We start from the raw sequence: 21,185 nt of genomic DNA, 5'->3' as shown, positions 1-21,185 counted from the left end.
TCGGGTTTTCTCCCGTGTAAAATTGGAAGTGTCTTGGCGACGTTTCGACGAAGTCCCATTTGTCATCTTCAGGCTGGTGTTTTCAGCTTCGTGCTTCGAGCAATGCAACTTAGTAAGTTAACACAATAGCTAAGTATGGATCTGATTCAAATCTTGCCCAAGATAAAATTGTATTGGTATGAAAATTTAATTGGGAAGCGTTCCCAATTAAATATGCAAACAAGCCTCCAGTCAAAATTTATGTGGACTTTGGCAAACTGTCCTTTGTTTATTTTAAAATTTTATATGCTACCCTTCCGAAGAATATTTTCCCTCAGCAACTTTTAATAGCTGATAAAACTGTTTAAACTAAAAACAGCAGCCCCGTGACGCTTAGTAGGTAACAATAATAAATAGTGATGCATCGGAAATAATTTTTTTTTAAAAAATCCACTGCAGCCTAAAACCCAATGTTAAAAAAAAAAATTGAAAAGAAAGGGGAGAGGAAAAAAACCCCATGTATTTGCTTGTAAGTGGAAAGAGACCAAAGTCAACGGCAAGCATGTTTGATTCCTGAACTGCATGACCTTTGCAAGAAAATTGCCAGAATTAGTTCATCTGGACATGCTTCTTGGACTAGGCTGACACACACTAAATAAAACAAAAGCACCATGATGGTGGTGGTGGTGATGGTGATGATGTTGTCCATTCAGTTGTGTTCGACTCTGGGCGATTCTATGGACCTGGTGTCTCTCCACATCTCCTGATCTTGCGCTACTTCTTTGAGTTGTTCTATGTTCTGGCTGGTGTCAGCTTTGATGGCGTCCAGCCACTATGTTATATGGAAAGAATACTGGGAGTTGAAATCAACAGACAGGAGAAGACCTGTTGATTGGAGAACCTCACGGACAGTTTGAGATCTAAGCCAAGATTTCTGTGCCAAACCCTATTCTAGACTCTTTCTCTTGGTCACTCTCTGTCAACATTAGATAAGGAAAATGCAATATTGACAGTTGGTTTTACATTCCAGGCAGCCAAATGGACTTTCTACCTGGAGATTTGCCAGGACTATTTTTAAAAAAATTATATGAGTTTCAAATTTAGTTGAAACCATTTAATGGTTTTCCTTTTCTTAATGTTGTTTCTGCCAATAATGCAAAGGGGTTCCCCCCCCCCTTGGGTAACGTCTGACTTGTTCTTGGCTGTTTCTATCAAGGTTTTAAATCTTCTAGGTTGGTTTGATGTTTAATTTGATTATGCAAATGTATTCCTATGAACATAGCTCTATAAACCAGTCTGTTCATAACCTGCTGAGGGGTGACTAAGGGCGCTTCTAATGAGATAGCTACTGCTTGCCAATATATTTTATGTATCTCACTAACCCACAATAACGCGGTGTGTTTGATAAACCTGCTAGATAAGCCAAGCATTGGGGTTTATTCAATAAACCATGACTTAGATCATTTTACAAATAGTTCTGTGGCTCATATATACCTTCATGTCCGTGAAATATTATATTCTCTAGCTTTACCCTCTCCTCCGAAGTACTGTCGCACAAGTTTTTCAAAGCCTGAAAAATCTAAAGTCACATTTATGATCATGGATGTTTGCATAGGGCAGCTGTTCAAATCCAAGGGGTGAAAATCCAGTAGCTGATCTAATCCTCTTTGAACAAGCCCACAGAACATACAGGATGAGCTAATCTATCCCAGCGCCTTGGAAGATTTCCAAAATGTTAAGCTCAACAGAAGTTTAGGCTAGCTGGTGGGAAGGACGTTTGCACAAGATTAGTTTGACAGCTGGAGAACCAGAATTGGAATTCAGAGGAATAACGGGCTTTCCCCACCATTCTGTGTATGAATTACTTATTTAATTAATTCTCCTGCTTAGGTGGGGCCTTCTCTGCTGTTGCCCCCTCACTTTGAAACATCTGCTCTTCTGGTTTTCTGGAAGAGGGTCAATTAAGGGGGTGATGCAACCCTAGGAATGGCTGACTGACTTGAGGGCCCTCCATTGCTTTGTTAACCTTTTAGCCTTCTGAATTTTTAAACTTGATCCTCTAGGACTGACCGGTTGGATCGCCTGGCAGTCCAGGGGACTCGCAGGAGTCTTCTCCAGCACCAGAGTTCAAAGGCCTCCATTCTTTGGCGCTCAGCCTTTCTTGTGGTCCAACTTTCACAGCCATACATTGCAACTGGGAAAACCATGGCCTCGACTATGTTGTTATTGTTGTTAATTGTGAAGTCGTGTCCGACCCATTGTGACCCCATGGACAATGTTCCTCCAGGTCTTCCTGTCCTCTACCATCTTCTGGAGTCCATTTAAGTTCACACCTATTGCTTCAGTGACTCCATCCAGCCATCTCATTCTCTGTTGTCCCATTCTTCTATTGCCCTCAATCTTTCCCAGCATTAGGCCCTTCTCCAGTGAGTCCTTCCTTCTCATTAGGTGGCCAAAGTATTTGAGTTTCAACTTCAGGATCTGGCCTTCTAAAGAGCAGTCGGGATTGATCTCTTCTAGAACTGACTGGTTTGAACGCCTTGCAGTCCAAGGGACTCTCAGGAGTCTTCTCCAGCACCATAGTTCAAAGGCCTCCATTCTTTGGCACTCAGCCTTTCTTATGGTCCAACTTTCACAGCCATACATTGCAACTGGGAAAACCCTGGCCTTGACTATACGGACTTTTGTTGGCAGGGTGATGTCTCTGCTTTTTAGTATGCTGTCTAGATAGGCCTTGACTATATGCACTTTTAAACATAAATGCTCTTGCTATTGCTAGATCGGATGGATTGGGGGCCAGTCACCCTTCTTCTCTCTTAGCTGAGATTTCAGATTTATTGCATGAAAACAGAGGGGAGGGCAAAGGGTACCCTGCCTTAGACTTCTTGAGGAAAAGCAGTATATACAGCTAATGAATAAAACAATGCTTCCTGCAGTCTGCACAAAATGCAAATTTTTTGTTTCATGGACAGACCACTTCCTAGTTGGAAGTCTATACCTTTTGGAATGAAAAACAACAACAACACGCTGACTTGATTCTTGAAATGCTACTGATGGTGGCTAGACAGCAAACAGCTCTGTCAACAAGGCTTTGAAGTAAGACCCCCCCCGTCTTTTTTTTTTTTTTTTTGGCAGTGGCATTTGTGAAATGTGCCTCTTTTCACCTAATGGAACTGGACAGTAAAAAAAAAAAAAGGATAGTAAACTGGCTGGCCAACCTTTATCAACAGATGATTGTCTTAGTTGCAAGCTGCTGTGAACAATTGCAGGAAGCAATTGCACTGTTTGCTCTATTGTCCTGGTGTAATTGAGTGGTGCTTTTTTAAAAAAGAAAAAATAAGAAAAAAGAGTGCAAGTAATGTAAACACGCTTTTGGCAGCTCCTGAAAGGGGGAGGCGATGGCTTAGTTTGGGCAAGTTGGAAGAATAAGAAAGAGAGTTTTGAGGTGATACTGGAGATGTAAGGACCCAGGCCTTTGAACTCTGGTGCTGGAGAAGACTCCTGTGAGTCCCCTGGACTGCAAGGCGTTCAAACTGGTCAGTCTTAGAAGAGATCAATCCCAATTGCTCTTTAGAAGGCCAGATCCTGAAGTTGAAACTCAAATACTTTGGCCACCTAATGAGAAGGAAGGACTCACTGGAGAAGAGCCTGATGCTGGGAAAGATGGAGGGCAAGAGAAGAAGGGGACGACAGAGGAGGTGGCTGGATGGAGTCACTGAAGCAGGAGGCATGAGCTTAAATGGACTCCAGAAGATGGTAGAGGACAGGAAGACCTGGAGGAACATTGTCCATGGGGTCGCGATGGGTCAGACATGAGTTCGCAACTAACAACAACAACAACGAAGGAAAGATAGCATCTTAGATTTCTCCTAGAATCATTGGGCTGGAAGAGAGCTCAGAGGTCTTCTAGTCCAGGGCTTTTCAACCAGTGGCACGGGTACCACCTGTGGTACATTGGCATCTGGCAGGTGGTACGCGACCATCCTAGAAAAGTGGTAGTGGGGGAGGGGAATGAGCTGAACCGATGGCAGCACCGCACAAGCCTGAGCGAGAGATGGCTGGAGCTGCAAGGCTGTCAGGGCTCAGTGGAAGTGCCAGGATCAGCGCCAGGCTCCAGCTGGAGCTCACCACTGAGCCCAGAAGAAGCGCCGATCAGCTGGAATGTTGCAGCATCTCCAGAGTCTTGTGATTTACATTCAGATGCTTGGCAACTGATTCATATTTATAACAGTCATGGTGTCCCAGGGTCATGTGAAGTGACCAAAACCTGCTGCAACCACCCAGCAGACGGGGGGAATAAAAACCAAACATCCCCCACCCCTTCCCCGCTGCCAATCCTCAACAGAAATGCTCACAACAATGAAAACCTCAGCCAGGAGGAAGAGCATGGCTGGGCGGGCAGGCAAGTGTCTTGCTTGGCGGGCATTTTTTTCAGTGCCATTGTAACTTCAAACAGTCACTAAGCGAACTGTTGTAAGTTGAGGACTACCTGTACTTTATCACTATTTTCCTTTTTTTTTTGGGTCATCAAGTTTTTGACACCTTGCTAGGCGACTGGTGGTACTCGGATATTGCCATATTCTAAAAGTGGTACAATGGGTGAAAAGGTTGAAAAGACCTGTTCTAGTCCAACCCCTTACACATGGTAGGAACCGTATACCATCCTGGTCCAATGGTTGTCTATTCTGTTTTTGAAAATCTCCAGTGATGGAGCACATATTCATCTCCATCCTCTGTTACCAGTGCCAAACAGGGACACTTACAATAATAATATGTGGATATATCTGTTTAAAAAATATAATACCAGAGAAAAAATTATCATTTGTACAAGGTTCATGTCCCCCAAACACACTCTTCTTATGGATTTTTTTTAAATATAGATAAATTCTTTATTGGCCAAGTGTGATTGGGCACACAATGTTTTTTTTTTTCAAGTAAACTGGTCAGTAATTCTACAGTTTAACAGTTCAATTCAATCAAGGAGAGAAGCAACCTAGAACTAAGGAGAAACTTCCTGACAGAACAATTAACCAGTGCAACAACCTGCCTCCAGAAGTGGTGAATACTCCAACACTGGACAGCCATTTGTCTGAAATAGTATAGGGTTTCTTGCCTGAGCAGGGGGTTGGATTAGATGACCTCCAAGGTCCCTTCCAACTTTATTATTATTATTATTATTATTATTATTATTATTATTATTATTATTATTATTATTATTATGTGGTGAACTTAAATTTCTAGTTACCTTGGAACTAATAGGCTGACTGATGAGATGAATCTATCCTGGCAAGCTTGTATCTGAGGCTCTGTTGTAGCTCTTTTTTGTTCTGATGGTAGCCAAGTATTAATCAGTTTCTTACAAGATCCTATGTCGGTTCAAATTTTGCAGGAAATTCCCCAGCCAATTTAAATTTCCCTTGCTTTATTTATTCATTTATTTGATTGCAATCGCCATCCATCTCACATTTGTGACTCAGACACCTGTGGAATCTGGCAAATAAATAAATAAACAGTCCAAAGTAAATGATTTAATAACATCAGTTTCACCAGCTTGGTTACATCTCCATTTGAATGAGAACGTGAAAAGGGTGTATCACAACAGCATCTTGGTTATATAGGTCATTTTTTGGATTAACCTCTGATTGCGCTACAATGGTTAGTTACATAACTATTTTTTTCCCAATTTGTGTTCCCTAAAGCTTGAGCAATTACAAAATTGGTTGCATCACCCATGCTTTACAAGGCTACCCCTGGAACATGGGACAATCATTGTTGCTGAAATTCAGCAGCATAGTTTCCCAAGCATATGAATAATTAAACATAAAATATGCTCAACTTTCCTTTAAATACAATGCTGCCTCCCTTCTGTCAATAAATACATTTTTAAAATCCTGGCTCCACTCAATTGCAAGGTCAAAGCCCTGAAATTCAACCACTCCTGGATTTAGGTATTGTAATTAGAGGCTACACTTAATATTTTTGATAGGTCAAGGGCCAAGGCTGGGAAATTCTGGGGGGGGGGGGTTGAAGTCCAGAAGTCTTAAAGTTGCCATGGTTGGTTGTTCTAGAGCAGTGGTTCTCAACCTGTGGGTCGGGACCCCATTTGGGGTCGAACGACCATTTCACGAGGGTTGCCAAACAACGCAGTCCGCCATTTTTTCCCCCTTTTCCTTTGCTGTGCTACTCCCTTTTATTCTATTGGCTTTTGAAAGCCAATAGAATAGACTCTCTTGAATAGAGTCTAATTCTATTGGCTTTCAAAAGCCAATAGGAATTGTCCAGGCTGTCTCTGCCCTGCTGAGCCCGCCAAAAGTCCCATTCTGCAAACGGTGCTGCACCAGTTGAGTAGTCCTCGACTTATGACCGGTTGGGGGTCGCGGCATTAAAAAGGTTGAGAACCACTGCTCTAGAGATCAGGGGTGTCAAACTCACAATGTCACATGACGTGTTGTGACGTATCACGACTTTTTTGCCATTGCCGGCAATGGGGTGGGTACGGTTTCGCTATGATGCATCTGGCCTGAGAGGCCGGCAATTTGACGCCCCTGCTCTGGATGGTTACTTGGAAATTGTTCTCAGAAGACAAAATGGTGGTCATTTTCAGGTTCTTGTTATGCAAAAAGCAGACATAGCCCAAGTTACCCCAAAGCCTAAAAGTTGCCTTTTTAGTAGCCAGAACTGTTTCAGCGTTAGGGTATTGGAGATGTTTGTTGAAGGATCTGCCTGTTCTTCAGAGGAGAAGCTTTGAAGCTACCTAAACACATTTTTTTGTTGGTAGCAGCCTTTAAGTGAGGCACATTCAAAGTATTCAGGGAATGTCTGGTACTTTGTCAAAAGCACTTTTTAGCTCTCCACAAAACCTGAGTTTCAACCTGGGAATTCCTTGTTTTCTTTGGATTTACTTTCATGCCTTCTTGGCATTTATCAGATACAGTCTGGCTTTCTGTGAGCTTGGAAGCAGTGTTTTTCAAACGGAGTGACTTTCAGATGTGTGGACTGAAAGTCCCAGAATTCCCCAGCCAGTTTAAGACGTCCAGACTTCAACTCCCAGGATTGCATGCTGGCTGGGGAATTCTGGGAGTGGAAGTCCATACATCTGAAAGTTAACAAGTTTGAAAAACACTGCTTTAGGAGTCCCAATGGTTACGGGAAAGTGGGATTAAATAACACCCAAGAACAAGCTGATTCTTTTGTCTTCAGCTCCCCAAGGGTCTTGAAGTATGGAAGAAAATCAACAGCCTTAATCCTCAAATCGTTCTTTTGGAAATAGTTGATGTGGAACTCTTTTGGCAAATTTGCTGTGTGGGAGTGATAACTTCCTTGGATTTAGATGGCATAACTCACCCTGCTCATTTTCTTTCCCTGTTAAATAAGGCTGCTGTTTTGCAGGGCATTGTCCTAAAGACAGGAGGGAAAAGATGGCAACATGGTGTATGTTGTGGATTGTATAAAGATAATGTATGAAGATGTAGGTTCTTGTAATCCTATGTATAGGGCTCACACACCCTGTTTCTGGTATTCTTCCCAGCCATTTTAAAGGCACCAGGCCAGAAATTAGGAGACTGTGAGTTCCAACAGTTCTTGGGCACAAAGCCAACTAGGTGACCTTGGGCTTGTCCCTCTCTCTCAGCCCTAGGAAGAAGGTGTGTCAAGGTATTGATTTAACAGCTAACCAGCTTATGTAATGTTAGTAATGATGAGAAGGGCTCAGCAGGGTCTGCATCTCTTTAAGAGCATTTGTATCAAGGGAAGGCTCTGCTGATGTGTTCTTTCTTCTTCCATTTCCTGCTGTAACTGTGGTCTATTGGATTCTGCTGTATTAGCTCGTGTATGTATATTGTTTCTGGTGTATGATATTGTAGATAGTATAAGATAAGCCACCATTTATATAGACCACTGTTTACTGTGTTTATTCCTGGGTTATCTTGTCCAATAAAACTGTGCATGCTCTGACAAAGTGGCATACACAACCTGATCCAGAAAATAGCAGGGACTTCTCCTGTGGCAACTAGGAGTCAAGTCTGGCTTGAAGGCACAAAATGTAGGAGGAAGGATAGGCAGAGACTGGAGATAGAGTCAAGAGAGGAATCAGCCTGGAATCATTACGTTTCCACAAGTGGTCTCAATCCAACTCCTCTTGAATTCCGCTAACTGTTATCTAGCCCCAGTTTAGTGCTGACCATTAAATTGACTAGATTCTTGTGTATAAATCTGAGCAATAAATCAGCTTAACTAGAACTTAAGGTGTCATCCAGATTCTTTGTGGCCTGATACAAAATTATGAAATCGTCTCAGTATTTGCAAAATTCTAGAACATCTCTGCCTCACCAGAAACTAGTTCCTTTCTTCCATGGAACGATAATGCAAGTTTGAACTCTCAAACGTAACAGAAATCAAGGACAACTTTTTTGTTGGTTGTGTTATTACAGCACGGTAGCGCATTCATTTTTTTAACAGTTGGCTAAGTTCTCCCAATCCGTTAAGCAATAAAGTTTGAATTTCAATTTGCAATTCACACAACTCAGCTCAGGCAAACTACCATAAGTTTAGGACACCGTATGAACTCAGATATTGTAAATGAAACGCTACATTTAAAAAATTTCTCCCTTCACCTTCCTGTCTTTCATATCCTAAACCTGTACCTCCCTAAGCAGGTGCAGGGCTTTTTTTTTTTTTGCCTCTGGATAGGAACCTGTCCAGCTTTCTGAGATCACATGATGAAATATGTCGTGGTTTTGTCCTGATGTGTATTTTCTGTTCTCCATTTCCCCATCCATTAGGCATCACTCAAAATGCCTGGGGCGGGGGGGAGGGGCGAGGAAAAAGGTAGGCTGGGTTTTGCATAGGCATTTCATGTGTTATTTTTATTTTTCTGTGAAACCTATAGTATATCGCCAAAGATGGTCATTCTCCATCGTCTTCTCTGAAATGTAAACATGTTAAGTGCACAGATCATGGAAATGGTACAGTTAAAACCCATGGAAATTTAGTTTAGCTTAGTTTAGAAACACAAGCTGGTCTGTGTTGAAATTCCCCATGGAGGAATATAACTCTTTCAGAATAAAAGGCTTGCCTTGTGAAAATGCGAAGAAGGAGGCTGCTCTCATTTGCTGTGGCCACTATCTTGCCTTTTTTTTTTTTTTGGAAATTCCCTGTGAATACGAGCCCCTGAAGTTGTCCATTTCCTTTCACCATTTTGGTTGTGGTTATTAAAAGTCACCCATCTTGAATAGAATAGAATAGAATAGAATAGAACAGAATAGAATAGAATGGAATTAAACAGATTGTAGAATAGAATAGAATAGAATAGAACAGAATGGCATAGCATAGAATAAAATAGAATAGAATGGAATGGAATGGAATTAAACAGATTGTAGAATAGAATAGACAGATTGTAGAATAGAATAGCATAGAATAAAATAGAATAGAATGGAATGGAATTAACAGATTGTAGAATAGAATAGACAGATTGTAGAATAGAATAGAATAGAACAGAATCTATCTATCTCATCTATAATTATCATCTATCTATCTATCTATCTATCTATCTATCTATCTATCTATCTATCTATCTATCTATCTATCTATCTCATATATGTATGTATGTATGTATGTATCCATCCATCCATCCATCCATCCATCCATCCATCCATCCATCCATCTAATCTATAATTATCATCCATCCATCCATCCATCCATCCATCTAATCTATAATTATCATCCATCCATCCATCCATCCATCCATCCATCCATCCATCTAATCTATAATTATCATCCATCCATCCATCCATCCATCCAGCTAGCGATCATCTCTTTCGTCCAGATGTACACATTAGTATATGCAGATCTGACTCAGAGTATACGGCCGTTCTACTTATGGAAACTTTGCGTTGGAAAGATAGTAGAGAAACCAGGTTCATAAGTCGAAACATCCCGGAGAAGTTCCTCATTCCTCTGGATGCGTTGCACTACAATCCTTCTAAGTCCCCAGCAAATATATTGGGTGCTGGTTGGAGAAGAACGAGCTCCAATTCCTAAAGACCTGGCATTTTCTTTCAGTAGAGCGAATAGATGTATATAGTGTATTTATACATCTATACATATTTATATCTTTTCCAAGTTTAAATATGTAGCAAGTTCAGTGCTGATGGCTTTTTTGTGCTGTTTTTTTTCCTTCCCCTCCACTTTGCTGATTTCTCGCATACCTGTACTTTGTCCCCAGGGAAAGCTGACTCAACATTTCTGAACTTCTTAACCTTAAACAGGAAAAACAACGTTTTTGGTACTGCCCTTGACAAAAGGTCTATAAATGAGATTAATTTTCTGGAATTATTCAAAGCAATTTGTTTGTTTAATTTATTTATTTAATATAGGGAGTGGGGGTTAAGATACTTTTGAAAACTCTGATTTCCTGTTCATCCATTACCACTCTTTAAATAGAAAATTCAGGACATTACAGCTTAGCATATATCTGGAAATTATCAATCTGCCCCTATTTTTCTTCTTTCATACACAAAATGGAAGTAAAAATATTGGGGGGGGGGTGTTTAGTAACAAAAGTCCAGCTCTCCTTACCTGCTTCTGGTATATGTTGAAGTTGCATTGAGAGATGAATTTTTCTAAGATTATCCTCAATTTACAACTGCAGTTGGGACTGGAATTTCAGTCCTAAGCCATGCGTACCACAAGGTTGCAGAATTGACTGTGATTGCAGTCTTCATTCTTGCCATCAGCCACTTTATAAAAGCTGCAGTCTCTTTGGTGTCAATCCACCAAACCAAGGCCTAGAGTAAACTGAAACAGCCTTGCTAGTAACCCCAGATCTGAACAACCTTGGATGAGAGATTGTTTCTAGGACTCCCGCCATTTTGAGTACCACAGAAGAAATGCAAGTTATAAATGACGGGTAATCATGGAGTCCTAACTCAACGCTTTAATCACTACTACGTGGATTTGGCTTAGGTTTGGCTTAGTGCAAGATGTGAACCCTGTGGCTTATAACCCGTGGTTTATGGATTAGCATGTTGCATCAAGTTATACAGTGAGATTTGTTGCTACCCTTACGCAGTTTGAATACAGTGAGAGTCAGAATAGATTTTTTTTATATACATATACATATACATGTGTATGAAATCTGTTAGTATCAGCTCCGTTGTTAGTTTGGTAGTTGTCAAATTAGATGTCTTTATAAAGGAACTAGAAAGAAGCTATGAGTGTATTAGGTGGAAAAATGCTGACTGTTCCATAAATTTTGGAAAGCTGCATACGTTTCCCCCCCCCTTAATTTTGCCGCATTTGTACTTGTGCTAAAAACAAAAGTTGGATTTTTCCACAGCTCCTTAGCCATAGTCAATCGAACCCTGCTTGATTTCAATCCATTTTGCTCAGCTTAGACAGTGTGCTAAGGAAAAATGAAGTTGATTTTATGCGTCGTGTGACTGGCTGTTTTATAAATCATGCAAAGCTGCAAGAACGTTTAAGCCAAACATTGTTCCTCCATGCCATTTAAGCAGGGGGGAAAAAACCCTTGCAAGTAATATTGTTCATGCACAGTTTGATATCGTTTACGTCACTTTTACTTGTTGTTTAATGGATGCTACTGCTGCTATTGATTAACCGGGTGCCCTGCTCACCTTCATCAATGCTTTCCTAGGATTTAGTTATGCGATTCTTCCCAGGAAACCTAACCACAAGAACCTATCTCGGATCAAAACATGAAAGGAGAGAGCAATTAGTCCCAATTAAGTAAAGCAAACTCTGGAAAGATTACAGAAGACATTTCTCACTGCTATAGCAGATACAGGATAAGTTAACAACTGGAGGCTAAAGCATATAAGGAACGGCTGCTGGAATTGGGTATGTCTAGTTTAACCAAGAGAAGGACGAGGGGGGACAGGATAGCAGTCTTCCAGTATCTCAGGGGCTGCCCCAAAGAAGAGGAAGTCAAGCTACTCTCCAAAGCACCTGAAGGCAGGACAAGAAGCAACGGATGGAAACTAATCAAGGAGAGAAGCAACCTAGAACTAAGGAGAAACTTCCTGACAGTGAGAACAATTAACCAGTGGAACAACCTGCCTCCAGAAGCGGTGAATGCTCCAACGCTGGAAGTTTTTAAAGAAGAGACTGGACAGCCATTTGTCTGAAATGGGATAGGGTTTCCTGCCTGAGCAGGGGGTTGGACCAGATGACCTCCAAGGTCCCTTCCAACTTTATTACTGTTATTATTATTATTATTTGCAAGAGTCAGCATGGTGTAATGGTAAAGGCAGCAGGCTAGAAACGGGAGGCTGTGAATTCTAGTCCCTTGCTCAGGCACAATGCAGCTGGGTGACCTTGGGCCAGTCGCTTTCTCTCAGCCCTGGAAAGAAGGCAATGACAAGCCACTTGTGAAAAAAGTTTTGCAAGAAGACTTGTTCACGCAAACGCTGAGAATCAGACATGATTGAACAGAAGGATAAAAAAAAATACACAACCCCAACTTAAGAATTTATTAAAATTGTAGGCCACCCTAGATGATATCTCTGGGTGGCTTCATTAAACTTCATTAAACTTCAAGACCTGGAATAGGTGTGCAGGTAAAGATCTAACAGGGATGGTTTCCCCTGGAGGTCATATGCTTTTACAGCTGCTTTCTCTAGTTCAGAGATGAGCACCCTGAGGCCACAGGAACACACACACACACACACACACACACACAGAGGGAGAGAAAACATATTTTTTTGCAGCTTCCAGTACACCCATTTTGAAGCTTCCCAAACACAATGTTGCTTTGCAGCAACCTTGTGGGCAGCAAACAAATTTAATAAATAAATTGAATTTTGAAATTGAAATGTATTGATTTATTTATTTGGTCAATGACCAGCAACATAAAATAATATAGGATAACAAGAGTTGGAAGGGACCTTGGAGGTCATCTAGTCCAACCTGCTGCTCAGGCAGGAAACCCTATAGCATTTCAGACAAATGAGTGTCCAATCTCTTCTTAAAAACTTCCAGTGTTGGAGCATTCACAACTTCTGGGCTCAATTAAAAGAGAGATAAACCATCAACAAAGAGAAGAAGGTGCAGTTATAAATTGGCCATTGTAAAATAAATTGAATACGGTATACTTTGAACTCCTTGTTACAATGGTGCCGTTTATTTATCGCACACTGATGAAACTAAGATAATAATAATAATAATAATAATAATAATAATAATAATAATAATACTGTAATACCATCAAACATCCACATCTGCCTATCCCAGGTCCTGGGTAAGGACTCGATAGGTAGACAAAATGCCAAATCCAGTCTAAACATCTGGCTGACTGTGCGATGATCCATAATAATGATGATGATGATGTTAGAAGGGACCTTGGAGGTCATCTAGTCCAACCCTCTGCTCAGGCAGAAAACCCTATACCATTTCGGACAAATGACTGTCCAGTCTCTTCTTAAAAACTTCCAGCGTTAGAGTATTCACCGCTTCTGGAAGCAGATTGTTCCACTGGTTAATTGTTCACACTGTCAGGAAGTTTCTCCTTAGTTCTAGGTTGCTTCTCTCCTTGACTAGTTTCCATCTGTTGCTTCTTCTCCTGCCTTCAGGTGTTTTGGAGAATAGCTTGACTCCCTCTTCTTTGAGGCAACCCCTGAGATATTGGAAGACTGCTATCATGTCCCCCCTCATCCTTCTCTTCATTAGACTGGACATACCCAATTCCAGCAATTGTTCCTTATATGCTTTAGTCTCCAGTCCCCTAATCATCTTTGTTGCTCTTCTCTGTACTTTTTCTAGAGTCTCAACATCTTTTCTACACCGTGGTGACCAAAACTGGACGCAGTATTCCAGGTGTGGCCTTACCAAGGCCTTGTAAAGTGGTATTAACATGATTTTGATTCTATCCCTCTGTTAATGCAGCCTAGCACTGTGTTGGGCTTTTTGGCTGCTTTGGCACACTGCTGGCTCATATTTAGGTGATTAATAAGACTGTACATTAAAATAGCTGTCCTCTAAAACATAAAAGATAACTAAGCAATATATTGATAAAAATAAGGATCTTTAGTTCTTTAACCATTTCCCCCTCTTATTATCATTACAGCAGCACAAAATTTGGCTACTGCACGAGGGATGGCTGGATTAGACTCCTGAAGAGGATGGTTCACATAGAAATGATCTGATCTCCCTGGATAATAAATAAATAAAATAAATAAATAAACAAACACCCAAGACTAGGCTTCAGGGCATTGAAGAGAGAAGAAGCACGAAGGGCCAGAATGCAACCAAACAAATACAGGTAGTCCTCCGTTCACTTAGTGACCGAAGTTACAACTGAACTGAAAAAATTGACTTACAAGTGTTTTTCACATTTATGACCATCGCAGCATCCCTAGGGTCACGTGATTTACATTTGGATGCTTAACGACTGACTCACATTGATGATGGTCGCAGCGTACCGGGATCATGTGATCCCCTTTTGTGATTCTTCTGACACGCAAACCAGATCCACTTATTTATGGTTACTAATTTAACCCCTGCAGTGATTCGCGCAGCAAATCTGGCAAGAAAAGTGGTCAGATGGGACAAAGCTCGCTTAACAAGGGTCTCACTTAGCGACACGGATCTGGGGCTCAGTTGTGGCCGTAAAGTGAGGACGGCCTGTATCCCGGAGCCCTCTTTCTACGTGGCATCTGCAATTGCTCCAAGTCATTTTCCATCCATTGTAGCCAAATCAGTGACTCTGACATTTCAGCGTTTTGGTCCTGGGCAGATCCGGTGATGAGTGTGGAAAAAATAAAAAATAAAAATCCAAGCAGGAATTCTGGAAGATGCCCTCCACCAGGCCTTCTCAATGGCCGTGGGCCAGATTTGACTTGGTAGGTGGCAGGTTCCCAGGTGACTGAAATTTCTTCTGTACAAGTTCTTTGTCTTAAAACAGTGGTTCTCAACCTTTTTAATGCCGCGACCCCCAACCGGTCGTAAGTCGAGGACTACTCAACTGGTGCAGCACCGTTTGCAGAATGGGACTTTTGGCGGGCTCAGCAGGGCAGAGACAACCTGGACAATTCCTATTAGCTTTTGAAAGCCAATAGAATTAGACTCTATTCAAGAGAGTCTATTCTATTGGCTTTCAAAAGCCAATAGAATAAAAGAGAGTAGCACAGCTAAGGAAAAGGGGAAAAAAATGGCGGACTGCGTTGTTTGGCGACCCCTGTGAAATAGTCCTTTGACCCCAAATGGGGTCCCGACCCACAGGTGGAGAACCACTGTCTTAAAAGCTCTGAAATTTACTGTCTGTTGTCATGTCACTACTGGCATCTTCTGACAAGGAAGGCCTTTTGCAAAAGATGCAGCAGCAGCAGCAGAGGAGGGCTTATGATGTCATACACCCCATTTTGACATCCTTGATCGCTTCAATAAGTATTCTTGTTCCGATGCTCCTTTTCTGGGACCGGCCAGGAAATCTCACGTCCTCCTTTCCTAACCACAAAAGAAAACAAAAGTGAAAGCGAGTCTGGATTAGGAAAGAATTGAAAAAGACCTCGTGCCATGAATAATAAGAGCCAAAACTGGGCTGCCTTAGTTTGGATGACTAGCTGTCGAAATATTTTATAAGTTTAGTAGTTCTAATCGCCTAAAAGAAATCCTAAGGCTAAACGATTCACTACCACACCCGTTCTTTCTGAGATCTCGATCCCTTGCTCCACATTTAACCGAGACTCGCTACTGACTTGAACCAGGAGGACAAATAGTGACAGGTATTATAACGACTCATAAACACTGTACAAACATCCGCTTAAATCTATTCTGCCAGCTTTGGAGCGTCTCTAGGCTGTGCCAGGGATTCCCAAGGTGTCTGAAGAAGACCAGATCTGTCTGTCTGTCTCTCTCTCTCTGTCTATCTGGCTTTGTGTGTATCTCTGTGCACAGGCACTCGTATGCAACCGCCCACCAGCTGAGCTCAACTTCTGCATCCAAGCCTCTTCCTGACTCTTGGCTTTTTCCGGGATTTCTGAAGATTTCCCACCTGGAACCCGGTCGCCATCCGTTGGGGCTCTCCCGTCAGGCTCCGCTTAGCTCCGGATTTCAGGAAGGCGGACGCCCCACTCGGCGGAGCCAGAGGCGTGGAAACTGCCTCCCGCCTGCCCCTTCCCGTCGCGGGGAGTTCCCGGGGCAGGGGGAAGGCAGGCACGGGCGGGAGGGTGTGTGTGTGTAGGGGGGTCAAATGGCCGGACTCCCCCCCCCCGAAGCTGCCAAGGAGGGCACCCAGGGACCTTTCCCCTCGGGCTGCAGCGGCGCCCGGGGCGCGCTTCTTTCCCGTCCGTCCCCCCCCCCCTCCGCCTCTTTGCAGGGCGGCCTGGCAGCCGGGCGGAGCAGAGGCGCGTTTGAAGTTCGCTCCGCCGCCGCCGGTCGCGCCGGATTGGGCCGGGCAGCGCGTTTGCATTGACGCCACTAAAGGCTGGAGGTCAGCCCTTGCGGGGACTTTTATTGGCTGCGCCACCGCCCGCGCCGCTCCTGCACCCGCCGGGGCTGTCAAACTCCGGGGCTCGCTCGCCACGTTGGGGCCGCCAGCTGCACAGCTCGGCGGGGCTCTCCTTGGGGCGGCGGCGGCGGGAGCCGGAGCAGAAGCCGGAGCAAGCAGCAACAGCAACAGCAGCAGCAGCAGCCTCCCCCCTTCTCCCCCTTGCAAAGCCGGAGAGCCCGGGCTGAGCCGAGCCTCCCCGGAGCGCGCGAGAAGCCGCCGTGCGCCCTGGCTCCGGCGCCTGGAAAGCCGCGCCTCGCCTCGCCTCGTCCCTGCTGGATTCTCCTTCTCCTCTTTTTTTTTTTTTTTGCTTCCAGCAGCCCCCCTCCTCCTCTCGCCATTTGAATTCGTTCCACGCAGATCGGACGCTCCCCTTCCCCTCCCCTCCCCTCCCCTCCTTCCGGGGCTTGGAATTGCCAGCGCTTCGGTGCCAAACACTTTTTTTGGGGAGGGTTTGACCAAGCGCGCAAAGCGATGGCGCTGGGGGAAGAGGAGGCTGCGGCGGCGGTGGTGGCGGTGGGGGGGATCGCCCCCGGCGACCAGACCCCCTTCTCTTCGTCTGGATCCTTTTAAAGTTTAGCATCCCCCCCCTTTTTTTTTGCTCCACCCCCCCTGGCCCTCCTCTCTTGCACGGCTCCCCCTTTTTGCCCCCTGTCTTATCTCCCCCTCCTCTCTCTCTTTTTTTGGGGGGGTGTGTGTGTGGGAGGGGGGGTTGCAACTGGGTGGCCCATCTGCTGGAAGGCCCTTGTCGCGTGGAATCTCCGGGACCGGCGGAAGGGGAGAGAACGTGTGAATGCGCTTTTCCCCCCCGGCTCCCGGGGAGTGCAAGCGACGAGGTGGTGTGTGTGTGTGTGTTGCGAGGGTCTGGCCGCGGAGATGACTCGGACGGTGGCTTGATGAAGGCGGGAGCGTAACCCCGGAGGGGGGGCCCGCCACCCCCTCCCAGCCCGGCTAGGGAGCCACGTTTAGGAGCTTGGAAAGAGGGGGAGGGGGCTGCCTATGTGCGCAGAGGGGGCGAGTGAAGGCTGGAGGGGGCGAGGTGTTGGGCTGGGGGTGGGAGTCGAAAGGCACCCCCGTCCTTCCTTTTAATTGCAAGGTCTCGATTGTTTCCCCCCCCCCTTTTGCCCCTTCCCCAAACCGGAGTAGCTCTATTTGTTAAGAGAGAGGGGGGGGATTCTGGGGAAGCGCCGCCCAGTGATGCATCTCCTCCCCTCCTCTTAATCCCCCAAAACTGGGGGGGGGGACAATTTTCCATCTCCCCTTTTGCGTGAAGGCGAGGGGGGGGGGAGAGAAAGAAAGAATGACATGATTTAACTGCACAGCCGGAATTTCAAGCCCCTTTCATCTACCTCGCCGCGCCCACTGCGCTTTCCGACCGAGAACCGAATTCTCTCCGGTTTCGGAGGAAACGGAATGATGTTTCTCCGGATTTGGGGGGCTGTACCTGAGAAACAGCTGTGGATTGGGACCTTGGGTTACCCAGCAGAAACTGCCTATTGAAAAAGGACGTCGTTCCCAAACGAGGATTTTTAAAAAAAAAAAAAAAAAAGAGAGAGAGAGGGAGAAAGAAGTAACCTTGAGATCTAGCGGCTTTAAAAAAAAAAAAAAACGCAAAGAAAAACAGCTATGGGTTGTGCTCCCAGCATTCATATATCTGACAGCCGGGTGGTTTATCACAGTAACAAAGATCCGGAGGACTCCAATTCGTCTCAGCAAGGCAATCCAGTCCCTGGATTATTCATTAAATCTTCCAACACCACCTCGTACAAGTTGAGAACTAATCTAACTAAGAAAGATTCTCGGGACAACATGGAAGCAGAATCAAGGACCAAGCGATCCAGCGTGAAGGTAATTGGGAAAAACAAAACAAAACAAAAGCTTTGTCCTTTGGGAATCTGGGACCGGATTGTTGGGGGTGGTGGTGGTGGTGGGGAGAACTTTGTGGAATCAACCGAGACTTAAATATTGACACACCAAACAGGTCACTGGCCGAGTCCATTAGACTCTCTTAGTAGGTGCTGGAGGTTTTAAGCTGGTGGGCAGCTGGTTTCATAAGCATTACTGTCCTTTTTTCCTTAAAAAAAAAAAGAGAGAGAGAGATTTTGTAGGGATTTTGTAGATTTCCCTTTCTGCTGCGGGTTTTGTTTCAGACGGAAAAAGAGAAGAGAATTCGGATTTATTCGGAATACAAATTATTCTTCATGCTCTCTCTAACCCCCCTCCCCAGCTGCCAATATTGCAAAATCAGTGCAAAATCAGCGTGGAAGCCAGCAAGGGATCTATATGGTTTCCCTTTCTAGCTCCTTGTCTGCATAAGTGAATGTTTGTTTTGAAGCAGAAACAAAATAGAAACAACTATACTGTTGCCTTTTCTTTTTAATGTACACATACCAGATTGCAGTTTTTATGCAGCTCTGCAAAAGATTTATGAGTTATTCCCCTGGGCTGATTTTAAGAAGCAAAATATTGCAGGAGCATAAATCACGAGAAATTAAAACGATTTAAAAGTGATTTTTTATTTTTTTTTAGAATGGAGGAAATTGGCCTTTGGACTATGGAGTTCTGATCAAAGAAGCTAGCAGATATGCCTACGGTGTCTGTAAAATGTTTCAGGACTAGGATGCGATATAATTTGCACGCAATTGCACAGGAGCCATAATAATAATAATAATAAAAAATTCCAGAAAGATTGGATTTAAAATTTAGGTGCCCTGGTGTATTTGGATAAACTTTCATTCATTTTATTTTGCTTCATTTCCATCTCACGTTGCATCAAGTGGGTTGCATGTATAGTTTTCCTGCTCTTCCCCCCCATCCCCGCGTTTTTATTTTACAACACTCCTATGAGGTAGGACTGGCTGAGATAAAAAGTGGCTTACAATCTTCCAGTGGTACGTTAGGCCAAGGCAGTGTTTTGTGTGTGGTGCTAAAACTGTCCCAAACGTGCAGAGGAAAAGATAGCATGAATTCCAAATCTTTTTTTCACTTGCCCATTTATAGATACAGGCAGTCCTCAATTTAGGACCACAACCGGGCCCCAGATTTTTGACACTGAACAAGACATTTGTTTAAGTGAATGTTGCCCCGTTTTACACCCTTTCTTCCCACAGTTGTTAAGTGAATCTCTGCAGTTGTTTAGTAACACGGTTGTTAAGTGAATCTGGCTTTCAGAAGTTGCAAAAGAGGATCCCATGATCCCATGACCCTGGGGAGGCTGCAGCGGCGGTGTGAAAAAAAACGGTCACCAGTCACTTTTTTCCCAGTGCTGATGGCTGATGTAATTTTGAACGGTTCCTAAATGAATTGTTGTAAATTGAGGACTACCTGTAACATATCAATGCGAGGCCTGACTCAGAACTGCATTACTATTCTGAGCATAGACTGATCTTTATATTGTGCAGTTAGATAAGCGAGCCCACTTTGCATCTGTTTGGTTTCACTGAGGTTGTGGGTATCAAAAATGGAGGACTTGGGGTTAGAATGAACTGTATGCAAAATAAATAAATAAATGGATTTTATTTCCCGTTTCTCTTGCAATCCTTCCTTCCTGGAATGATCATCTTTCTGTCTTCCATGTCATATCGTCATGTTTTTGGAAGAACTGCTTCAGTCTGTGATCTGACTGTCGTCTTCGTAGTACTTGGCCATTAATAGCTACCCACAAACATCGGTCTTTGAGTTTTGATCGCTTTTAAGCATCGCTTTCCAAGTAGGGCGAAGAAGTTCCTTAACTGGCTCTTCCTTTCTTCCAAAGGAATTTAAAACCAGCAAAGCCTTTTAAAAGATTGAGCTTTTTATTGGTTTAAAAAACACTTTTGTTTTTTTTCTTTTTTTTTAAAAAAAAACTAATTGTGAAGTCCATGCTGCTAGTTGGCTAGCTTCAGTCAAGACAATCAAGGCCTTTTATTTTACGTTTTTGTTGTTGTGAGTCAGCGTCATCTCGTTTCTAGATGTAGGTAATCCATAGATGCTTCTATAAAAATAAATAAAGCCTGACAAAATATTCATTGAACTTCAAAATCTTTCAAGTGCCTCTGAAGTTCGGTTCATAATAATCATAATAATCATAATAATAATAATAAAGTTGGAAGGGACTTTGGAGATCATCTAGTCCAACACCCTGCACAGGAAACCTTATACCATTTCAGACAGATGGCTGTCTATTCTCTTCTTAAAAACTTCCAGTGTTGGAGCATTCACAACTTCTGGGCTCAATAAAAAGAGAGATAAACCATCAACAAAGAGAAGAAGGCGCAGTTATAAATTGGCCATTGTAAAATAAATTGAATATGGTATATTTTGAACACCTTGTTACAATGGTGCCGTGTTTATTTATCGCACACTAATGAAACTAAGATAATAATAATAATAATAATAATAATAATAATAATAATAATAATAATGTTAGAAGGGACCTTGGAGGTTATCTAGTCCAACCCTCTGCTCAGGCAGAAAACCCTATACCATTTCGGACAAATTACTGTCCAGTCTCTTCTTAAAATCTTCCAGCGTTAGAGTATTCACCGCTTCTGGAAGCAGATTGTTCCACTGGTTAATTGTCCTCGCTGTCAGGAAGTTTCTCCTTAGTTCCAGGTTGCTTCTCTCCTTGATTAGTTTCCATCCGTTGCTTCTTGTCCTGCTTCTTGTCTGAAGCCCTGTAGAGAAACTCCTGGCAGCTTCCTAATAGGTGGATCTCCATTCCCAG

The 21,185-nt window shown here is 43.3% G+C and overlaps 1 protein-coding gene across 1 annotated transcript in view; it reads left to right on the top strand.

Moving 5' to 3' along the window:
• Nucleotides 1–17,559: 17,559 nt before the first annotated feature.
• Nucleotides 17,560–21,185, top strand: part of PDE8A (phosphodiesterase 8A) — an 85,926-nt gene continuing 82,300 nt past the window's right edge. The window contains exon 1 of the mRNA XM_039358879.1: nt 17,560–18,328. Within this exon, the coding sequence (XP_039214813.1) occupies nt 18,107–18,328 (222 nt within the window). The 5' untranslated portion in view covers nt 17,560–18,106. The remainder of the gene's footprint in view (nt 18,329–21,185) is intronic.

This window comes from Crotalus tigris, unplaced genomic scaffold (genome assembly GCF_016545835.1).
Source record: "Crotalus tigris isolate CLP2741 ecotype Arizona unplaced genomic scaffold, ASM1654583v1 scf7180000019068.10715455, whole genome shotgun sequence".
NCBI lineage: Eukaryota > Metazoa > Chordata > Lepidosauria > Squamata > Viperidae > Crotalus > Crotalus tigris.
The sequence above is the reverse complement of the archived record's forward strand: the minus strand, read 5'-3'. Positions and strand labels throughout refer to the sequence as shown.